General features: G+C 41.4%; 4 protein-coding genes across 4 annotated transcripts in view; 3 read left to right on the top strand and 1 right to left on the bottom strand.

The window, feature by feature from the left end:
- The window catches only part of LOC136432770 (nuclear pore complex protein Nup133-like), a 32191-nt gene extending 12313 nt beyond the window's left edge, over positions 1 to 19878 (bottom strand). Inside the window, exons 1-6 of the mRNA XM_066424251.1 lie at positions 19694 to 19878; positions 19009 to 19133; positions 18477 to 18577; positions 18003 to 18224; positions 17128 to 17199; positions 15961 to 16080 (exon numbers count right to left, since the gene is read on the bottom strand). Of these exons, the coding sequence (XP_066280348.1) occupies positions 15961 to 16080; positions 17128 to 17199; positions 18003 to 18224; positions 18477 to 18577; positions 19009 to 19133; positions 19694 to 19830 (777 nt within the window). The 5' untranslated portion in view covers positions 19831 to 19878. The remainder of the gene's footprint in view (positions 1 to 15960; positions 16081 to 17127; positions 17200 to 18002; positions 18225 to 18476; positions 18578 to 19008; positions 19134 to 19693) is intronic.
- Positions 334 to 7273, top strand: LOC136433223 (leukocyte tyrosine kinase receptor-like). The gene is made up of 8 exons (XM_066425185.1): positions 334 to 436; positions 701 to 783; positions 976 to 1145; positions 1732 to 1902; positions 2171 to 2340; positions 2822 to 2995; positions 6088 to 6174; positions 6657 to 7273. Exons 2-8 carry the CDS (start codon positions 712 to 714, stop codon positions 7271 to 7273), a joined length of 1461 nt encoding a protein of 486 aa, XP_066281282.1. The 5' UTR covers positions 334 to 436; positions 701 to 711.
- Positions 8879 to 15067, top strand: LOC136433194 (noelin-3-like). Its single transcript, XM_066425121.1, has 8 exons — positions 8879 to 8928; positions 9612 to 9694; positions 9919 to 10082; positions 10530 to 10700; positions 11329 to 11498; positions 11969 to 12142; positions 12703 to 12789; positions 14952 to 15067. Exons 2-8 carry the CDS (start codon positions 9623 to 9625, stop codon positions 15065 to 15067), a joined length of 954 nt encoding a protein of 317 aa, XP_066281218.1. The 5' UTR covers positions 8879 to 8928; positions 9612 to 9622.
- A 350-nt stretch (positions 19879 to 20228) lies between the features above and the next one.
- Positions 20229 to 23100, top strand: LOC136432769 (protein ZNRD2-like). The gene is made up of 4 exons (XM_066424249.1): positions 20229 to 20353; positions 20908 to 21059; positions 21448 to 21532; positions 22097 to 23100. Exons 1-4 carry the CDS (start codon positions 20335 to 20337, stop codon positions 22516 to 22518), a joined length of 678 nt encoding a protein of 225 aa, XP_066280346.1. The 5' UTR covers positions 20229 to 20334; the 3' UTR covers positions 22519 to 23100.
- Positions 23101 to 23425: the final 325 nt, after the last annotated feature.

Genomic DNA, 23425 nt, shown 5'->3' with positions numbered 1-23425 from the left:
TTACTAGAAAAGGCAAAAGAGCTAGTCAAATGTCACACATGCAGAACGTCAGGCTGTAGTAATGAACATAACGTTTAGAAGACTTCAGTAAACTACATTTCCCGGCAGTCTAATTAGTTGGACCATCTGTTATTTGCATGATATTTGTCTTTGAGGCGGTGAACTTACATGTAAGTTGTTTGATAGGCTACAGGAAATTAAAAATGAGAAAACTATATATGACTATCCATCAATACAGGTTGTTGCACAGGAAGGATATACTTCAGAACAGTTATAATGTTTACGTTTATCACGTGGAGCTGATACAAGATATATAAGACCATGCACAAAACAAGTTTTCCTCAGAAGTCCCTGAAGAAATTACAACTGACTGGAAGACGTAGCCTGACTACCCGCAAACAAGCAACATTGAGCGTGTGAAGGATTGAAATAGAAGGTAAGTCTTGTTATTCCGATATCATTGTCATGTCATTATAGATAAAACTCTTACAGCTGTTCTTATTGGCTTAAGAATCTTAAATTGTTTGTTCTGAAATGTGGAAACATCTAATATGTCAGAAAACTTCTAGTTCTACTGGAAGAAGGAAATATTCCTGTAATGCCTATACACACGTGTACCAGTCCTTATGATACAACACAACAGAATGCAGCTACCTTACATGTACTTGACGCTTTGTTTTATCAATTATTTTGTCTGCAGTATCCAGAAACATGCAAAATACGGCCATGCTGGTGGTGTGGTTGGTCATCCTGGGTTCTGCCTTGGGAGGTAATGCAGTACAGGTAAATCTTACCGACTGTAACTATAATCTAGTGTACGTGTGGGATTGTCATCATGATGCCTTTCTATGAATTGTGATGACTAGAAAGCTTATATCATCCTTTTTTGGAGAAAGCCCTGGTCAGCTATGAACCTTCTTTTGGTTTGGGGATACTGACTGCAAGTATGCTGACAGGATTTTTTTCTGCTTCCAGGACACCTACTACATTCACAGTACTGCAGAAGACGATACTGGCCATTGCGTGTGCACTATCATGGCACCGTCTGCCGATATCTGTTCTGACGACAGCAAGTATCAGTTCATCAAGGAGATTCAAGAGGAAGTGAGCAACCTTACCGTGCTGATTCAACAACTGGCAAACAGGTATTAGTGGTATACATTTCCCTTCATCTATAGGGAAAAGAGTCAAACCTGTCTAAGACCACTACACAAAGAAGGCAATTTTGTCTGTTGGCACTTGACTATGGTGGAGCTTCATATTGTGACCCTTCTTAGCACTTGAGGGAGTAAACCAGACTACTTTATAAAAGAGAGGTGGGAGGTTGAATAGTAGTGGTCAGTTGGTTTACAGAGGGCTCATAACACTGTATCTTGTTTTAGTGAATCAGAAACTGATGGGTTTTTTTTTCTGCTACATGTACCGCTACTTATCATTATTGTCAACTGAAGGTGGTACAAATGAATGTATAAGGGACCAAATAGTTCACCTAAAAATACACCTTAATTTTTTTCTCACAAGCCTGCTTGCCTTAAGTCAGTATGACTTCATCTTTCCACGATTTCAGAAGAAGCTAGACTGATACACAGCGCAGAAGAAATGCAGGTCCGCAGGAAAACATTTTGCAATAGAACTGGGTCAGCTTACAGATTCATCAGAGACTGTCCTTCTCATAAAGGACCGTTGACCAAGGAGGCCATATATATCTAATAATATCATTATTTTCCATAGAACCTCCAGTGCCTTGGATATCCAGACTGTGATTGCAAACATCCAGAATGTCACCATTCAGCTGAACCTGCTGGAGGGGAACAGGGAGCTGCTGCTGACGGAACTCTTCAACTCCATCAGAGATGACATCACCAATCTAGCAGGACTCCTTCCACAGCTACAACAGGACGGGTGAGGGAAAGTCATCTTCAACCAGTTTAGCTCACTGAAGAGTTTATTTTTCGACTGTCGTTACAGAGAAGACAGATGGCAATCGTACAGTAGTTACAGATTCATTGTACAGGAAAAAATCCCTAAGCTCTTTTTGACAAGCACAATGTCCTGTTCCAAGGACAACGATATCAGCCAAGATTCAAGCTCCCAACCTCTTGGTCCAGAGGCAGGGTCAGTAAGTTAAACCAGTGGACTACCAATTGACAATACAATGTTTAATTTACAGTGGGGATGCCACCATACTTCAAGTGTACCACAGCCAGCTAGCCAACATCACTGCTGTGCTACACCATATGGATGGGGAGCCCAGCGTCAATGTTGCAGAGCTACAGCAGCAAGTGCTTCAGCTGACGGCACAAATACAGCAGTGCAATAATGAGTCTGCTCAGGAGCAAGGTGAGAGTTACATGACATGTGTAGCTGACTAGGGATCTGTCATTAAATTCCCCACAAGCTCGATTCATAATGCTGTTACCAACCTGTACCATCTGCATGACCATGGTAGACTTTTGATTTTCATGTTTTCAGTTGTTCTTTTTTGATTTTAAGGTATCATGCGTTTTTGCTTTCCAATGATATGAATGCAAAAATAAGTGATTCATATGGGCACTCAAGCAATGAACGTACAGGAAATGTATTGATATTATTCATTCTACGTCAAATTGATTGATCCCATATTACGTACAGAAAGTAAAAAAATTGACATACCCAACCCAATCTCTTTTTTTGGCATTTACAAACAGCACCTAGTACACACTTCCTGCAAGAGACACTATCACGCTACTAGCTTGCAGTTGCATTACTCCACTCACCAGACTGTACACCTCTGAGACATTTCCTGCAGATTTCCTTCATTACATGTACTTCATTCCTTCAGTTTCAGGATTCCAAGAAGCCACATTCACCACCCTGAACACCACAGGCCGTGAGGGCCCGACCAGCCTGGGTGACCACTATCTCGGACAGGACCACGAGAAGCTGGTGACCTTGCAGAACGGGATCCAACTCTTCACTGTTCCTGACAGTGGGAACTACAGGATTGAAGCTGCAGGTACATTTTTACTCCTGAACACTGCATAATAGCTGGCAGTGAAACTTCCTTACAAAGATAAATTACTTCAGAAGATGAAACTTTCTTCCGTTTTGTTTGGGGTCAAGCTGCATCAAGGTAAAGGTAAAGGTAAAGCAGTCAGCCTCAATGGAGGTGAAGCATGATGCTTTTTCAAGTAGCTAGTGGTAGTGCAATGTGGCCTCACCGCGGCTTGCATTTTTGGCCAAGCACACCGGGTCACCCCTACTCTTCTCGAAAAGTGTGTTGGGTTCTTTTACCTGCAGAGGTTTGACGCTTGAGGCTTATGCCTAGTAAAGCTCCCTTATACATGTGGGGCACCAGCTTTACGTCACTATCCGAAATGACGAATACAATCCCTTACAACATGTCCGAGCTGGACCAGGAGTCGACCCTAGGATCAAACTCGGGCCAGGACCCACGGAATTCGATTCAGATGGCGAAGCAGCGGGGTTGCGTTACTGCTTGCGCCACAGGGACATGTTTAACAGTCTTATAAATACAGTCAGCCATGCAATTCTTGAATATAAGATTGGTTTAAGTTTAAAAGAACTCTTACCTAATTATCATTATTGCATTATTGCATTTTCAAATAGAGTAAAAGTTAAAAGGGAAAGTGTTCATTTGGCATCTTTCTGTATTGACAGAAAACAAATTTGGATATTCCTCATTACACATAATGCACCCCACACATAACAAGGTAAGAAGATTGAAAATAAAAGAAGTAAACAATGAAGAACATGTCATAAATATAAAACACAATTATTAATCAATTCAACAATCACAGATACATTGTAGTAACTTATGTATGTTGCAATGGTTCATGAATTTGTCAATAAGGTCTCATTCATGTATTACTCTGAGTAGGTACCGTATTTTCTTAAAGTATTAAAGAATTAGAATACGCACCCCCGATTCGGTCAAAGTTCCGGGCAAATTTGCGGCCTTGAAACGTAAAATGAGAAAACCCGAATAAAGTACGCACCCCTTCTTCGGGCCGATGTCACAGTTGAAATGTCCCGACAAGTACATGTCCTGAAGGCAGTTCCTACCACAAATGATTGTTTAAAAATACATTTAAGTCGTTTAATAAGTGATTGTGTCGTAGCTCGTTTTTTAGCAGGAACTTTTCATGTTTCATCCTTTATAAAACACGTTGAATTTCATCATGTTACCCTGCTCGGTCCATATATAATAGTGCCGGCCGTGAGGTACAGATTTGTTAATCATCGGAGGAAAATTGCGATCATCTTCACAACACTGGGTAAGAATGATGTAATCAGAAAACACTCTCCCGATACTGACAAAATTTAGTTATTTCTTGATACAATAGAATGCGACAAAATATAGTTTTTACTGCAACGCACAGCATGCCGCAGACAACCGTCAGAGAAGAAGCGGGATGATGGCGAAAATCGTCTCCTACTTATATATTTGGGCGGCCTACTTTCTTATAATTTTAGTGTAAGACCTAAAAACTATTACACAAGTTCGAAACCCGGTATTTCCCCGTGAAATACGGCGTTACATCCAACCGAAAACTGGAAAACCGCAATGATATCCTGCCAGGCCCTTCGCTGCCCCGACACGCCTGCCGCGGCTTGGATTGCGTAATACTGTGCAAATATTGCGTGACGCAATCGCATCACGTCTCTCTTATTGGCTGCTGCTAGCTGCTGCTAAACTAGGGGCGCGAAATGGCGGTGGCGAGACAGGCCGCATTTCTATGTCCGAGCTTTGATATACCTGCCAAAATTATGCGTATTATGATGTTTATATCGGTGCATACGCAGAATTTAACGGGCCAACGTTAACAGAAAGGAGTCCTCTGTCAAATAGTCCGCTTTGAAGCTGCCATAGGGTGCTTTTTCATCGAAAATTTTGCTGCCGAAGTTACCGGAAGTGTAACATACCTCAAAATAACAACATCGTCACCGGGGATCGGGACTTGTATTTCTTCTTCGAAAATCACAAAATAAATGAATGCATGTCTTACCGATGTCTTATTTATATGGTATACTTACGGCGCCGGTGTTCTTTTCGGGGTTCCTTGGTACTGGGCTGGGAACGGCTGGGTGCCAAACCATACCGGCGGCATAACTTGATCCGGGCGCCGGGTGCTCAGTACGTCAGATTTCTTGTGTACTAGTACCGTACGTATCTATTTTTCGTGTTAATATAAATGATGCACATACAAAACACTGTCCTTTATTGAGGTTCAACTTTATTTTCTTGCGTCAACATTCTTATCTAAACGTTCTATGGACGATTCGGTGCTATTCGGCAGTCCCCGCGTCCGTGTTCCGGCTGGTTTCAGGTTCTGCTCCAATTTGTCAGGACGGTGACCTCAAACAAAGTACGCACCCCCGCTTTGGCGATATCCTGAGAGACTTTTTTTTTTAAGTTTCAAAAGTGCGTACTTTAATTGAGAAAATATGGTACCCTAAAAGAACCCGTACCCAAAAAATAAACGGCTGCATGAACGTGTGTTTATATCGGTGTGAAATTTCCTTTTAGCCAGCCCAACTGATCTCAAGTGTCAAACTGATGTAAGCAAGTGCTTGTAACTGAAGAAATTAGCAGGCAGCCGGGCACGAGGCCGGACGTGCACAGCCACGCATTTTGAGTCATGCAGTTGTACGCTTACAGTTGGAAAGTGCCTTTTGTGGGGTGTAGCTAATTGCAGTTTGTAATTGCCATAAAAAGGAATTGAATGGCTACTGGTAGTTGGCAATTTTTTCACAAGTCATGATGTAGGGTAAATGTGCTGCTGATCTTTGTGCATTTCCTATACATGTAGCTTCATTACGAACATGTCCTTGTAAAACATGTATTATACAAATGTAACATGTAAGCCTATGGGGCGAAAAAACTCATGAATAAGACCATAAGGTAGCGAGTGTCTGGGGCAGTTGGAGTCTATACATACTGTAACAGTCAAAGGATTTTATGCTATATTCCATATGCATTGCACTGCAATTGTTTGACAGGATTCCACACTGCATTGTGAAAGGACATTGACAGATTGCATTGATAATTTATACTGGCATATTTTCATGCCCAATTGTCCCAAGGTGCTGCATCAGGTTGGGGGATAAGTGGAGACAAACCCCACAGAGGCAGGGGTGCCCTTATGGCAGGAACATTTTTGCTACAGAAAGGTAGGGGCTCTTATGTCATGGACAAGTTCATGGGATAAAATGCTTCCCGTGCATATAATCTATATATATATATTAACTTCTAATAACAAACTGGCATTTACATTTGTATGTATATATAGTTTTAGTCCTAATACAAATGTCTCAGTCCGTACATGTACTTTTGTTGTGTCAATAAAGCATTCATATTGTGTGGGGTCAAGATAAAGAACGATATCCCTTGCAAGCTTCCATAATATGTGCATTGTTTGTTATCGAGTATCAATAGCATTGTCATCTGAGACGAAAGGACATACTATAATTTAGAAGTCCAGTTTTCTTGTAAACAAAAAATCTCTCTGGGATTAAAAAAAATGCACATCTCCTGATGTGATTTCTGACATGTAAGATGTTGAACTAAACAATCAATATTTAAGCCACAATCATTGATTACTGCGTACGGTACAAATTTACCAACACTGAGACAAACAAATGTTCCCCTCCAGGAGAGGAGCTGAAGATCCTTATTGGACAGGAAGGAGTGCGAAACACTGTTACTGGTGGCTTCTCTGCAGGAGGGGGAGGGGGCACTTATGTAACAAAGTCTGACAACTCACCCTTGATCATAGCGGGTGGGGGAGGTGGGGGTGAACAGTTGGGGTCACACCATGCAGAGTGTGACGGGACTACAGCTAGATCAGGTCAGGCTGGCTACTCCCCACGGGACACTTTCCCAGGTGGTATTGATGGGCATGGGGCAACAGTGGGTAGTGGTAACGTAGGTGGTGGAGGTGGGGGACTTCTCACAAATGGTGGTAGCTCTCGTCAGTTTGGGGGTACAGATGGTACTAACGGTGGGGAGGGCGGATATGCATTTGTGAATGGTGGCTTGGGTGGCAGGGCGTGGTACAATAATGCAGTTGGTGGGTTTGGTGGTGGAGGGGGAGCCTACGGTCGGGGAGGGGGGGCTGGTGGAGGAGGAGGGTACTCAGGCGGGAGCCGGGGGGATAATGTATCTGATGCCTGTGGGGGTGGAGGAGGCTCCTACAATGCCGGTACCAACCCCAGTGGCCAGGACGGGGCGAACGATGGGCCTGGGTATGTGGTGATTACCAAAATGTGAGTGTAGCCCTGCTGAAACACAGCTTCAACAACATCAGCTGGTGGTTTCAATATACCTTTCATTGAATCAACTGCAATAAAATTATCATAAATCTGAACATGTGCATCCAGTCATTCCAGTGTCACTTCAATCTGTAGTTCCCATACAATCTTTATCAATTGATTTCCTTTACAAACAAATATACCAAAAGTATGTCTGAATAGCATTAGATATTCCAGCCACACATGATGTAGCTTAAGTTACATGTACAAGCATATTTTTTCAATTCAATGGTTTTTATTCAGTAAGGAACTCAACAACACCATAATTACGTCCTTATAACAGAGCTACATGACTTGTATACAGTGGATATAGACATTAAAACAATGACTTGTTACACTCCACGTAACATACATGTAGTTAATTTGAAACATATTCCAGGACTTGAAATACTGGGTGCATGTGCACCCAGTGCACCCAATTTTGGAGCTGTGCACCTAATTTTTTTACTGTGGGTGCACTGGTGCACCCAAATATTTTCGTACGGTTTAATGTGTAAGGTATCACTGCACACTAGTAGACAGCATATTCTTGACATCTAAGTGTAAGAAAATAATAAAATCTTTGTTGTAGTACTTGTTTAAGATTTTGATGTTAGAATTTGAGTTAATTTCGATTTTGAAAGCTTCAAAACTGCGTGCCGAGATCGCGTGCCAAACGCGCGTGAAGAGGAACAGTAAGGTTTGTCATTAGGTTTTGCTTACAATAGTTACATTCTACTTTATTTTATGTGGTGCACCCAAAATTTTGTTGGTGCACCCAATTTTTTAGGTTGGGTGCACCAGTGCACCTATTCCCCAAACTGAATTTCAAGCCCTGTATTCTATACCATTACACAATTAAAATCTCTTCATAATTATTCCATTACAAAGTGCATGTAGTGGTTTAGTGCTGATTATTGATAATAGAACAAAAATGCAGCAATAGAATCTGAACCTATTTTTGTCATGCAGAAGCAACAAATTTTAAAGACACAAGATAGATGGTCTATCTTATTTGGAATGTTTTATTCCCTTATTATCACCTGCAAAGTTAACAGGTTGCATTTCTCCATCATCTACATGGCTAAAACTCATTCAAGGTGCTGTATGTAACTTTACATTAACTTTTACACTCACTCGAACAGTTGAGAAGACAAATATAGTGTTTCCAAAGTAGCATTACCGAGACAGCCATATGTGATTAATTTTCGCTGCCACTCTTCTGCATTGTACTCCTGCCTTTTGCTTCTCAATGTCACCTGTCAACCAGAAACGGCAAAAGAGAAACTCAAAGGTCACATATCGGGTCTAATTTTTGGGTTGTTTACATGAGATGTCTTTGAGGCAGGCACTCTATAGCTGTTTGACAGACTACAGGAAATTAAACAGAGAAAGATATGACAGTTCATTTAAACAGGTCATGGTACAGGAAGGATATACTCCATTAAGTTCATACAAAGTTACAATGATTACGTTTATCATGTGGAGCTGATACAAGATACAAGGTCATGCAGAAAACCAGCATTCCTCAGAAGTCTCTCAAGAAATTACAACTGATGAGTGCCAAATCTAGCCTGACTACTGAAGAAAAACACAAGCAGGCAACATTCAGTGTGTGAAGGATTGAAATAGAAGGTAAGTCTTTGTATTCGGATATCATTGTGCCATGTCATCAACGATAAAACTCTTACAGCAGCTGTTCTTTATGGACAAAGATGTAATGAATAATGTTTGATATCATAGCACAGTAAAGTATTCCACAATGATTCATAAAAACAGTCAGGACTCTGTATAGAAACAGTAGAGCCTCAGTGATTACTCCTGATGGTGAGACTAGTTCATTTGAGATAGTTACAGAGTTCTTCAGGGTGATACTTCAGCACCTTATTTATTCATCATTATACTTGACTACATGTATGTTTTAAGACTCTTGCTGGACATGAATAAAAATCAAACCACTTAGGAGACAAAGACACCCTGCCCAATATCTCACTGATCTGGATTTTGCACATGACCTTGCATTAGCTGCAGAATCTAGATAAAAAATGCAGAAACTCTGCTCCAATCTTTGGCGGAATCTGCATCCCTAGTGGGGCTTTATTGTAATGAATCAAAGACAGAATACATTTAGTAACATCTCTGGAACATTGGAACTCAGATCCTTGTGTGGGGTACCCATCTCAATATGAGAGCATTGAGAAAAAACGTCTGTCTACTGGAAGAAGGAAATATTCCTGTAATGCCTATAATACCAGCAACACAACAGAATGCAGCTGCACCTATATGATACTGTGTGCTTTCGATTGGTTTGTCTGCAGTATCCAGAAAAATGAAAAATATGGCCATGCTGGCAGTGTGTTTGTTCGTCCTGGGCTCTGCTATGGGAGGTAATGCAGTACAGGTAAATCTACCAACCATACCTTTAAATGTAGTCTAGCGACCTGATAATAATGCATGGGACTATCAATATGTGGCCTTTCTGTCAATTGTGATGACCGGACAGCTTGTATCATCCTTTTTTTGTCAGCTGTCAACTTTTTACCATCCTCCCGCCCGAAGAGTTGCGGCTTCCTTTGGTTTAAGGATACTGACATGTACGCCGACTGGATTTTTTTCTACTTCCAGGACACCTACTACGTTCACAGTACTGCCGAAGATGAGACTGGCCGTTGTGTGTGCACTATCATGGCACCCTCTGCCGATATCTGTTCTGACAAGTATCACTTCATCATGGAGATTCAAGAGGAAGTGAGCAACCTTTCCGTTCTGATTGGACAACTAGCAAACAGGTATTACCAGACAAGTAAACATTTTCTATCTTCCATTGGGAAAAGGAGAATACAGTCCAACCTTAAGGCAACTACTTATGGGACTGAAGAAAAGCTGTCCATATGGACAGACCCTCTCAAGGCTCCCTAACATGAGAAGGCTTTGACTTGATCGCCAATGCTGCTAATTGAGCCTACTTTGGGGCAAATATATTGCCATCAGCAAAACAAAGGCAAATACAATGTATAAATTATGCAAATTGGCACCATTTCCCACCAGTTGTTGAAAAAAATGACCATGGCCACATGCTTACAAATCACACTTAAGCTGAGAAAATTTTATATGCAGCTGCAAAACCTTGCTGCTTGTATATGGGGCAAAAGCTGAAAATCCATGCCTGCTTACCTAAACTTGATGTGACTTGAATAATAATCTTTTTACAATTTGTAACGCCATATTTTCCATAGAACCTCCAGTGCCTTGGACATCCAGACTGTGATTGCAAACATCCAGAATGTCACCATTCAGCTGAACCAGCTGGAGGGGAACAGGGAGCTGCTGCTGACGGAACTCTTCAACTCCATCAGAGATGACATCATGGATCTAGCAGGACTCCTACCACAGCTACAACAGGACAGGTGAGGGAAAGTCATCTTCAACCATCTGAGCTTACTGAAGAGCTTAATATCTTTCGACTGTCGTTAAGCCCCTGTCACAGATATGAAATTCAGCTCGGCCGACGTGTTGGCGAGCTTCAAATGTGCATTTTCTGCCGAAGTACGGCCGACGTCCTGTCGATTACGCGGGCTTCGGGCGATTTTTAGAAATAAAAGTTGATCCAAATATTGGCCTTTTACCAGGTTAGTCGATACTGATTTTGTCCATGTCCAAGAGATGGTACCATCTCACGGGGGATTTTCAGTTTTTAGTGTTCGACGGACGTCGCCCGAGATTTTCATTGGGAAATACGGTCCACGCTCGGGCGATTTTGAAATTCGGCGAGCTTCGGGCGATCTACAAAGTCGGCTGACGCTCGCATGAATTGTGACGCCGGCTTTACAGAGAAGACAGATGGCAATTGTGCAGTAGTTACAGGTTCATTGTACGGGAAAAAATCCCTTTTTGACAAGCACAATGGACATAACGTCCTGTTCCAAGGACTACGATATCAGCCAAGATTCAAGCTCCCAACCTCTTGGTCCAGAGGCAGGGTCAGTAAGTTAAACCAGTGGACTACCAATTGACAATACAACGTTTAATTTACAGTGAGAATGCCGCCATACTTCAAGTGTACCACAGCCAGCTAGCCAACATCACTGCTGTGCTACACCATATGGATGGGGAGCCCAGCGTCAATGTTGCAGAGCTACAGCAGCAAGTGCTTCAGCTGACGGCACAGATACAGCAGTGTAATAATGGGTCTGCTCAGGAGCAAGGTAAGACCAAGAGTAAGAGCTACGTGTAGTGTGGACCAGGGATCTGAGATTAAACTGCCCGCAAGTTTGATTTGATTGAAATGTGTACAATGCTGTCACCAACCCGTTCCATATGACCATGGCATTTTTGATTTTGATTGTCTGATTTGAACGTAAAAATATGCAATTTATATGGACTCTTTAGTAATAAAGGTTCAGGAAATGTATTGATAATTCAATATTCTATGCCAAGTACACTGACCCTTCATTAGGTACAGAAACTACACACAAAAGAAGAATCATGCACACATCGCTTTTTATGGCATTCACAAACAGCATCAGCACACTTCTGGCAAGAGACACTATCAAAAGTACCATGCATCACCATGCATCACTAGAACACCAGACTCTCCACCTCAGAGACATTTCCTGCAGATTTACTTCATTACATGTAAACCCTCCCCCCCCCCCCCCCCCCCCCACTCCCTCAGTTTCAGGATTCCGACAAGCCACGTTCACCACCCTGAATGCCATCGGTCGTGAGGGCCCGACCAGCCTGGGTGACCACTATGTTGGACAGGACCACGAGAAGCTGGTGACCTTGCAGAACGGGACCCAACTCTTCACTGTTCCTGACAGGGGGAACTACAGAATTGAAGCTGCAGGTATGTTTTTAGGGAGTGATACTATTGTTTCAAATGCGAACTTCAAATATGACATCCATACCATGTACCATAACTTTCTGCAATACCAGTATTAGCGCTACCACCCTGCATCTACTTGGTTTTGGGCAGGAGAAGAATGAGAAGAAGAACATGCCAGCAAAAACAATTTTCTCCCTGTATAGGGAGGGATATAGTACTAGTCTAGGGAGGGAAATATAAAAACACACATTACAATGCAAAATGTGCCAGAAGATGACAAAGTTTTGTGTCCTGCACCAAAAATTGTAACATCAATTCCAACTTCCAAATCTGGTATTCGAGTTTTCCACGATGGAAGCCTGTGCAACAAGACTTCGAAATTGGCTTGCAATACAAATGTACCTTAAAATATAGGTCTGGTACATCTGTATTGAACGTCATCCAGTACATAAACACTGTTTTCATCATAATGCTATATTCCATATGCTATTAAGCTATTTGACAGGATTCCACACTGCATTGTGTAAGCACATTGACAGGTTGTATTGATCATCAATGCTGACATATTTTCACATCCACAGGTGCTGCATCAGGTTGGGGGATAAGTACAGACAAGTCCGATAGAGGAAAGGGTGCCCTTATGGCAGGAACATTTTTGCTACAGAAAGGTAGGGGCTCTTAAGTCATGGACTAGTTCACAGGATAAAATGCTTCATTTGTATATAATCTATAACATGTGAATATGCTAGTAATAAGAGCTGGCATTTACATTTGTGTGTCTAAAGTTTTTGACCTAATACAAATGTCTCTGTACTTTTGTCAATAATTATGCATGGGTAGAGTGAAATGTTGTTTTTAGTTAGTTTTTTTCTCCTGTCATTTCAGTTAAATTAATGCAACTCCGTCATTTTGGGGCCAAATGACCTGAAATTTGGCATGGAGGTAAAGAAGGCAAATAGCCCCAGACATGTTTTTTAAACAGGCCTTAGAAACATTTTATGGAGGTTTTCTTGGGCATTTCTAGACAAAAATTGTATTTTGGGCTCATTTGGCCGGTCCCCCGAAAGTGCGAAATGGAACGAAATGGAACGAAATGGAACGAAATGGAACGAAATGGAACGAAATGGAACGAAATGGAACGAAATGGAACGAACTAAAACAACATATGTAACATTATGAAATGAAATACCAGTAGATAGCGAATTATTAGGGGTAGACCGGAACAGGAAGCATTTTAAATACAGAAGTGAGTGGTAAATACATAATATAACGTGTTTTATTTCTTGAATCTATGTAATAATATTAGATACAACGTTTTTGTCGCGTTTGTGTGGCTAGATCCTTCCCTGAAAATGGAGGCGCCGCGTGCAAAGAGATCCGCCGCTCTTGCTTGTGTACCAACGATCTGCAAATGAACTGCTGCAAATAGCAGGGAAAACAAGCAAACCGAAATAGTATTGTAGAAGTTGATGGTAACATTGCATCTCCAAGAGGGCATGAGGCAAGCGTAATCTTATTATGTATACAGCTAGCGTGTTTGCGTGTTGTGTGAACCGCGAAATACATGCATTGCTCGTTCACACCCTCCCTTTGTTTTGTCGTGAACAAGGAAGCATAAATGTCTCCAGGGGACTCCACGTCCGTGTTTGAATGGAGTGTGAAATGTGTGAAATGTGTGACGCGCCGCTGAGCTTCATTCAAATATCATTAACGGAGGGGTCCATTCAGGGGTCAGGGGTCTGACTTTAAGCCGAACAATTGGAAAGATATGCATATGCTACGTACCAGTTATGGGCTAAAACCGTATTTAAATAAATGGAAAGTCGGGGTTTGATTCAACCTGTCGGCAGCACGCCCACAGTTCCGTCGCGCTGGCAACAATGCCGGTTTATTTGTATGCGGGGCTCCATTTGGGGGAGAGATTTATAGATAATAAAATAACGCTTGCCTCATGCCCTCTTGGTGAATTATGAGATGCACTGTTACCACCAACTGTATAATCTAGTCCTAACTTTGATACTCAGTTCCGTTTGCTTGTTTTCCCTGCTATTTGCAGCAGTTCATTTGCAGATCGTTGGTACACAAGGAAGAGCGGAGGATCTCTTTGCACGCGGCGCCTCCATTTTCAGGGAAGAATCTAGCCACACAAACGCGACAAAAACGTTTTTTTAATATTATTACATAGATTCAAGAAATAAAACACGTTATATTATGTATTTACCACTCACTTCTGTATCTAAAATGCTTCCTGTTCCAGTCTACTCCTTATACTTCGTTATCTACTGCTATTTCATTTCATAATGTTACATATGTTGTTTTAGTTCGTTCCATTTCGTTCCATTTCGTTCCATTTCGTTCCATTTCGTTCCATTTCGTTCCATTTCGTTCCATTTCGTTCCATTTCGTTCCATTTCGTTCCATTTCGTTCCATTTCGTTCCATTTCGCACTTTCGGGGGACCCCATTTGGCCTGGTATCACAAGCAATTGACCTGAAATTTGGTATAAGAGTGCCTTGAATATGTGCCCACGGGACTAACTTCAATCACATTTTTGGTACACACCACTTCAAAATAACTCATTTTGGAGACTCTTGGCCTACTCTCATACCAAAATGGGCCCAAATATCTATCCCCATTCTACATTAGATCTAAGGTTCAGCCAGTTCCATCTGCCATTGGCCAATGAACACATATTCCATTCGGGTTACCTGAGGTCACGTTGCAGGAACATGTGTGTTTGATGTAATTTTGGGAGGTAACCGGTTGTTTCGCTACTTTGTCAGTTCGCTACAACAAGGTACCAACATGGAGACTTCATGTTCACTTCCAGGAGAGGAGCTGAAGATCCTTATTGGACAGGAAGGAGTGGAGAACATCATTAACTACTCTGCAGGAGGGGGAGGGGGCACTTATGTAACAAAGTCTGACAACTCACCCTGGGGGTGAAATATTGGATTCACACCATGTCGAGTGTGACGGGACTACAGCAAGATCAGGTCAGGATGGCTACTCCTCATTGGAGACTTTCCCAGGTGGTACTGATGGGCATGGGGCAACAGTGGGTAGTGGTAACGTAGGTGGTGGAGGTGGGGGACTTCTCACAAATGGCGGTAGCTCTCGTCAGTTTGGCGGTACAGACGGTACTAAAGGTGGGGAGGGCGGATATGCGCTTGTGAATGGTGGCTTGGGTGGCAGGGCACTGATTTATAATGCAGTTGGTGGGTTTGGTGGCGGAGGGGGAGCCTACGGTGTAGGAGGGGGCGGCGGTGGAGGGGGAGGGTACTCAGGCGGAGGCAGGGGGAAGGGTCATGTTAATTCCTGTGGGGGTGGAGGAGGCTCCTACAATGCCGGTACCAACCCCAGTGGCCAGGACGGGGCAAACGATGGGCCTGGGTATGTGGTGATTACCAAGGTGTAAGTGTAGCCCTGCTGAAACACAGCTTTCACAGCATCAGCTAGTGGCTTCAAGCAAAATCAATCAAAATAAACTTATCATAAATCTGAGCGCGTGATTCCAGTCATTCCAGTGGTTAACTTCAATTCCATAGTTCACCTACACACTCTCTTATCAATTGATTTCCTCTTTCAGTAAACAAAGAGTATTCCTGGATGATATTCCAGCCATACATGAAGGTTAAGTTACGAGCACAAGGGTTTTATGTCAGATCTCTGCAGCTCCATCCGTCCAAAACATTGGTTGATGAGCCCTTGTGAATTTCATCCCTTTATCAAATTAAAAAGATTTTGTTACAGGAAATACCTTAAAAAACATATCTTTGTAGTGCATGCATGACACCTAGCACAATACGGTGGCAATGCAGTCCATATACACTACTTACTGTAGTGCCTCCAGTGGCTTCTGCAGGCTGAGCTCCAAAGGCGAACAGTGAGGAAACCCTCCTCCCTATCCCAGCAAACACACCTCGTGGCACCTGCAGTATCCTACTGTTTACTGTCGTCTGTAGAAAAAGAATCATAGATTTATCATAACAATTCTCAGTACACATACAGTGTGGACTGTGCATGTGGACATACAAGATCCAACTGACTAAACAGGCTCTTAATTCACAGCAAAATAATTGTGATTTCAATCCCCCGGTGACCAAGTTGGGAGACAACTGAATTAACCTTTGTGTGCTTTATTATAGACATTTCATGTAATCCAACATGGCACAAGTGACATCAAATGAAAAGCCTGTAAATATATCACATTACCTGAAAATATACCAATTACTTAATTGACCAATCAATAAGTTTAACAGCCCTATTAAGTCCTTTACTTTTAAATTTTCGATATTCTACCATATCTGTACACTCATTTGGAAACTAAGTTAAGTCAAATATAATTCTATAACATCCTTAGTGTAATGTGTACATGCATTTTGCAAATTTTGTTGTTAGCGTAATACAAGACACATAAACTTTAAAGGTACTGTTCGTAGCCATTAAAGGCAGACTAAACTTAATTTCGTAAAGCATACTGCATTATGTTAGATATACCACTAAGACCAGTTCTGACTTGTTTTACACTAGTCCATCATAGATTAGCGTTTTTACAACATTTCAAATTGGCGGCCTGGTGCCCGTAATACTCAACGGGTCCAAAGACCCTGACGTCAGAATCCGACAGAATCCGACTCGGCCCCAGAATCTATTCTATAGAACACGCATCGATCCTAAGTCGGCTTCTGACGGATTCTGTCGGATTCTGACGGATTCTGACGTCACGGTCTTTGGACTCGTGCAGTATTACGGGCACTAGGCCGCCAATTTGAAATGTTGTAAAAACGAAAATCTATGATGGACAAGTGTAAAACAAGTCAGAACTGGTCTTAGTGGTATATTTAACATAATGCAGTATGCTTTACGAAATTAAGTTTAGTCTGCCTTTAACAGTCTACCCATACATGTACCCTGTATGTGATCATCTGTACTGCAGGTAACTGACATACAGGTGCAATTCTGATTCGAACTGAAACCGGAACACGGTATAATGTGATTCTCACCTGTCCAGCCACTGATGCAGGTGTTAACAACAGCAGCTGCCCAGACACTGTGGCAAGGACATATCCTTGGGGCTGAAAACAACCAAAGCAAAAAGATAGGGTAAAAAATGTACATGTAGTACCAGTGTTCTCGCCAGGCCTTTTTAGCATAGGGGCCCCCTATGCTGTGATTTGGACCCCCTATGCTGTGATCTGGACCCCTATGCTGTGTTTCAACCAGCATAGGGGTGTTTCTTTTTGGGACAAACCTTGTGACCCTTCATAAATCTTATAAAAAGTTCATATTTGGCTTTAGAATGAGGCTGTGACAGAGGAAAAACTCTACTTCACAAAATTTATCCCCCAAAATGCATGAAATAATGTCTCATTGGGTTATGAATTTACAAATTTTCCGGGAGAACATGCCTGACTCCCTACTCTGGTCACTCCACGCGTGACTTGCACCGCGTTAAGTTGACCTTCTGTACCTGACCCCTATGCTGTGAAAAAATCCTGGTGAGAACACTGTGTACTACTACAGTAGTGGAAGATAGATGAAAAAAACATCCATACATCTGTCAAAAGGAAGTATAAGTCAACTCCAGCCTTTTCCAGCTTCGGCTTCATATTGAATTTCTTATGACGTGATGTAACCATTTTAAAAATGGGAAAAGGAAGAACACCCTGGGGGCCAATAACATCTGGTCACTATAGACCACATACTTAATGCTTGTTTCAAAGGGAAAAATAATCTAAGGGACCACCAAAAAGTGGTCTCATTTGCCAGGTGGCCTTTTTATGTAAAGGTGGTCACTGTCTGCATGATACTGTACAGGTTTGACTGCATTCATATTTCTATGGCCTGAAGATCCACATTCTTCAAGAAAACGCCTCACCTGACACGCTGTAAGACAGAGACACTCCTCCCCGTTCACCTCAGCACTGATCTCTACACACGACCCCTCGTGGGCCAGACTGGGCCAGTAACGGACGATCCCCTCCGCCGAGGCCGCCATGACCGACACGACATGGCCGTCAGCGCTGGGCTGGACACTGACCAGGTCTGCACTGTGGACCAGCTCACTTGGTGGGAGGGACAGTTCCTTACACAAGGCAGACTGAGAAATACAATATCACAAATCATCAGGGACAATCCACTAATCATCCTTTCTTCAGACGACCACTATGACAGCTATTGCAATACTGTATGTAATAAATAACGTGTAAAACTCTTATTATACTAGTATGACTGATACATGTATAACCTGGCCATCCTGTTTCAATATTTCAACTGTAACTTCAAATTTCATAAAACAATCAACATCCAACACAAGGTTGTATGATTTTATGACAGATACATGTACGAGTACCTTTGTGATCCCTTGTTTGAAGCGCCATATGAAGAGTTTCCTGTCACAGACCAGCCAAGCCCAGCCCTTCTCACCCAGGTGAACACTCAGCTCTGTATCCCCTGTTAGGAAAAAAAACATGACATAGCCAAGAAACCTATTATAACAGAATAGTTATCACCATTCACTTACTAGTAGAGTACAGTTCTACATGTAGGTATGTATCATCTGATTCTGATGGCTGGAATTGATCCTCATTTTTCACAATCTTAATCACTCACAATACAACAGAAACATCAACATTTTCCAGTGTCATGAGAATCAACAAGCAAACCACAAAACTGACTGTCAGCCAAAGCAAGAGCCTCTGTGATTGACTGATGATTGATTGATTGACTAATTGATTGATTGATTAATATGGGTAAATAGGTAATCCTTATGTTATAATGCAGTGTAAAACTGACTGTCTATGAGTGTGAGAGCCTCGAGCCCTGTAATTGATTGATTGATTGATTGATGATTGATTGATTGATATGAATAAGTATAAACTGACTGTCTGCGAGTGTGAGCGCCTCTGTGACCAGGACAGGTAGAGATGACCCATAACTCTGCACCACGTGGCCTGTTGTCTCCTCTATAATGGATGAGGCATTCAGGCTGCGGTTCTGGGCGGGGCTCCTGGATAAATGACAACAAAACATACAAATTATTTACCGCAATACAAGAAGTAGATCAGGTACATACATGTAGTATCATATTGGCTATATCAGGGATAACGAAATTATGGGTGATTATTTTACGGGAGTGAAGTTCATCTATATATGTTGCCATGGTAATCATACGGCCATTTTTCCCAGTTCTTCATTCTTTCCAGCATAAGAAGGGACCTGGAATATGAACTGCATGTATGTAAAAACTATCATTACAGAGGTTAGTGTGCATAGTCAGATGTTACAGCCATAACTATCAGCTTTTTATGGTTGTTATTGTTATCCTTGTTTAACGTCTATCAAAAGTATAATTTCGCAAGACATAGATTTTTACCCTTCCACAAGCAGCAAACATTCTGAAGGAAAACTAGAGAAAAATCAGAGTTGGGGAAGTTGGAAGTTTTCAGTCCATAATATATTAAATATTTGGCAACACCGGAAGATCATGAAAGAAACTTCAAGTTGGGGAGGGCGAAAGGTGCATGTGCTTCATTCGCGAAAAATATATCTTCGATAACACCGACTTACCTTCCCACAAAAGGTGATCTCTTGCCCGGAGTGAAGATCCCAACACTCCGCCTGCCTGAAGGAGTGTTTCTGCTCACCCTCCCGGCCGTGAAGGGGGAGAATTTGGGCCGAGTCGCCTGACTTCTCGGGGTGAACATTTTCACTTTCGGGCAATCAAATTCGGCGGGATGGTCTACACCGCATAGAAACGTGGATCTTTACGGCTAAAAGCATCCAATATTATCAACACAAAATACAAAAGGGGAATAAAATACTATTTTGTAATCGAAAGAAAAATTTTGTTCTGATTTTATCAAAACTGTTTTCAATATGAAGAAATGATCAAAAGAGAATTTCTACATTTTGCTACCATCTCGGCGATTACATTAGAACATAGGGAGTGTTCATAAACATAAAAATGCGGTTTATTGCCTTGTTACAACATATTACAATAAATTTTATTACCTAAAAACTTTAATAATTTAAAATAATGTCACCAAGTATCATTTTAGAATAATATCTTCTAATATCTTCTTAGCTACTATATTATTAGATCTACCCTCCAAGTGTAATGTATTCTACTCAGTCAAAGGTCACAAAAGTGGACGTAGATTCCTTGCACATTTTTGCTGCGTTTTTGTTCCTCAAAATCATATTCAAGCATGAACTCCCACGATATGGGTAAGTACTGTTATAAGGTAATATAGCCTCAGTATCAATCTAACAAATGATTGCCAAGTCTGTGTATTATGAAACCAACTGAGGATATTTACTGAAGACCATGTGCCCTTAAATTATTCTGCGGCGATGATTTCTGGCTAGTAATAGATTATGGTTGTTCCATGTTTTTCTTTCCTTCAGCCAGGCATTCTAGTACTGTTTCCCTCTTTTTACTGATTCTAAAGATACAGGTATACACATGCATGTACCCTGACCTGTTTTAATTTATCTACTGACAGTATACAGTCATGTAATTACTTTGAACTGATATACTTTTAGTATAGAAACAGAATTGCACTCACCTATATTTTTCATCACATGTTTTATCATTGGTCCTTGAGTGCCAGGAGAGAAGGCATGAGCCTAGCTATCATTTCCCCAATTTGGCCAAGCACACCGGGTCACCCCTACTCTTCTCGATATTCTTTAACATAGTCATAGGTTTGGCTTCCCCATACACAGGACTGAAATGATCACTTCTGACATGATGTGACCTATATGTTTTACAATATCAGACCCAGATGATTATGATTGGCAGCCGCCAACAGAGGCTGACCTGAAGGTCATCGAGGCACGCCGTGAACGTAACGATCAGATCAGCAAGCGGATGGGAGACTACCTACTGAAGGGGTGGAAGATGCTGGGTACCAACTGTGAAGATTGTGGGGTGAGTATTCAGATACCCTAATGATACATGACACATGTACAGTCATATACAGATACATGTGCACTACAATCAATTGGATCTAGAAGAGTGAATTGTCACAAATAGTGACATTTCAACTGTGAATGGACAAAAGTTCACGTTGAACTTCTGAAAACAATTGTAGAATGGTGATAAAAGCTCAACATTCCAGCATGATCTCAACAAATTCTGATACTTCAGCCTTCTTTAGGTTTGAATTAGGTAACATCATGTGACTTGCAGATGCACATGACATCAGGGATTAGTCAGATATCCTCTTTAAGTGCACATAGTTCTTGACTTGTATTTCGGGCAGACCATCACAGATTTAAATGTATAACTGTATATTTATGGTATCTGTTCCCTACAGTGTATTCTACTGAGAGACAAGCAGGGGGCTGACTACTGTGTGGCCTGTAATGAACTTGAATCTGATCATGACAAGGACAATCCAGGTGAGGAGGACATGGTGCTGTGTGTGTAGTCTCTAATTTGTTTAGTTAGCTTCACCTTTTTAGTTTTAAATGATTGCCAAGGTCAAAAATGAGTGTTAAACTTGGGTTCTTTGCAACTAGTGATTATCTTCTTGTGACAAGGATTTGTGTAATTTAAGAACCACTTTCTGTACTATTTTTGTTCATCTAATCATAGCATTCATTAACTCCAGGTCAGGCAAGTCGATAGATGTGTCTAATTTTGTAAATTCTAAATCATAGGTTATTGAAAGCTTAACCATAGATATGGTGCACTATAGATAACAATGTATACTTAGCAATATATCAGATATTTTTTGTAATGTGGAGAAGAGTTGAAAATCTTGTAAAATTGTCATTTTTTAAAAACTTCTACCCAGAACATGCTGTACAAAATTTTGAATAAGACAACTATTTCTTAATCTATAATCACAAATCAAAAAGAAAATTCTGAATATGTATCTATGTAGCTGGTTTAACCGCAATTTGGCGTAAGACATCAATCAATATTGTGAAACAAATTTCATGGAATTCTTGTTGCTGCAGCGGTAAATGAAGAAGCAGCTAGAGGGCTTCATCGAGAGGCCCAGTACGCCACAGCAGCCAAGGACCTGGCCTCCTCATCTGTACAGGAACCTGATATCAACCACGTGGCCTCTCCGCCAAGGAACATCACCCAACAGGAAGACACCGTACCAAGGAACAGACTCGCTTCGGCAAATCCGATAGCCGTCGTGTCCAGTGCACCGCAACAGGTCAGCTCAGCCAGTCAGAGCCATGCGTACTCACAAGCCGGCGAATGGGAAGAGCTGACAGAAGTTGCAGGCATGTCGGTAGAGGCTGTTCAGAAGAAACTGGTTTGGGCAACTGAAGAGTTGGGAAAGACTTCATCAATAGAGAATAGCATTCAACTCTGCATGTTGATAAAGGCTTGTGCAGAAGCACTGGTAGCATTGAAAAAGGTGTAGAAATAGAAGATTAGTACAGAAGCACAATTTTTCATAACAATACCACTCCTTGTTGTAGTCTATAAAGACCATTGTTGATTGTTATCTAACCATGACAATCACACTATTTCAATCCATACTTGTAGTACCACCTTGTGTTGCTAGGAGGTGCTGCTACTGCATTATAACACAATGTCATATAGAGGGAGCAATAAACCTAAGCTTGTTATAAAATGTTGCATCTGTGCCATTCACATTTGTTCGTTTACAGACCAAACCAGTACAGTAAAAGGTCTTTTGTTCAGTGCTAAGATAAAACATAGTTTTTAAGCCAAGTGGAGGCTGAATTGCCTTGTACTGTAGTATATATCAAGGAGGTTGAAATTAACCTCCTTGTATATATAGACCATCCTATTCTCCGTGACTTGATTTGTTTGCAGATATCAATGCCTTACCGTCCACGAATACCTTTGTATCTAATCTATGTTCTCTATCTGGAGTAGTTTTCCAGGTTTGTCAAATCACTTTTTTGATATCCTTGTCAGAGCTTTTCATTCTCCCAGGAAAATGCCAAACAACATTAAACAGATAACATAAACCCTACACAGAGTGGTACTCTTTCTCCATCCCTTTCAATAGAGGAAGGTACTATTTCGCAAAAGTGCTTTTTTTTTCTGAAATACGCACCTAGAAATCTGGGGACGGTCTATCTGAATATGAATATGTAAAAATTTTGTAATCATTTTTATACTAACCGCCCTGTACATACCCCCTGAAGTTTTTGCCATGACTATGTACTAAAAGGTATGCTAGCAAATATAATTAAAGCCTTAAAGTTTAAGTACTTTGAGTTTGAGGTAAGAAGACATTAACCCTCATACACCCGAACAGGGTCATTTTTTACCCCAGGCGTGGATTTTGACGTGCC

This window comes from Branchiostoma lanceolatum, chromosome 4, assembly GCF_035083965.1.
Source record: "Branchiostoma lanceolatum isolate klBraLanc5 chromosome 4, klBraLanc5.hap2, whole genome shotgun sequence".
Lineage (NCBI taxonomy): Eukaryota > Metazoa > Chordata > Leptocardii > Amphioxiformes > Branchiostomatidae > Branchiostoma > Branchiostoma lanceolatum.
This window is presented reverse-complemented; position numbering and strand designations above follow the sequence as displayed.

Bases quoted from the DNA above. Each gene is read 5' to 3' on its own strand.
- LOC136433223 (XM_066425185.1), top strand. From the start codon at position 712: ATGCAAAATACGGCCATGCTGGTGGTGTGGTTGGTCATCCTGGGTTCT. The intron at 2,341-2,821 runs GTGAGAGTTACA...TCATTCCTTCAG, and splicing joins TGAGTCTGCTCAGGAGCAAG to TTTCAGGATTCCAAGAAGCC. The intron at 2,996-6,087 runs GTACATTTTTAC...AATTGTCCCAAG, and splicing joins CTACAGGATTGAAGCTGCAG to GTGCTGCATCAGGTTGGGGG.
- LOC136433194 (XM_066425121.1), top strand. From the start codon at position 9,623: ATGAAAAATATGGCCATGCTGGCAGTGTGTTTGTTCGTCCTGGGCTCT. The intron at 9,695-9,918 runs GTAAATCTACCA...TTCTACTTCCAG, and splicing joins TGGGAGGTAATGCAGTACAG to GACACCTACTACGTTCACAG. The intron at 10,701-11,328 runs GTGAGGGAAAGT...TTTAATTTACAG, and splicing joins CCACAGCTACAACAGGACAG to TGAGAATGCCGCCATACTTC.
- LOC136432769 (XM_066424249.1), top strand. The intron at 21,060-21,447 runs GTGAGTATTCAG...TGTTCCCTACAG, and splicing joins CCAACTGTGAAGATTGTGGG to TGTATTCTACTGAGAGACAA. The intron at 21,533-22,096 runs GTGAGGAGGACA...TTGTTGCTGCAG, and splicing joins TCATGACAAGGACAATCCAG to CGGTAAATGAAGAAGCAGCT.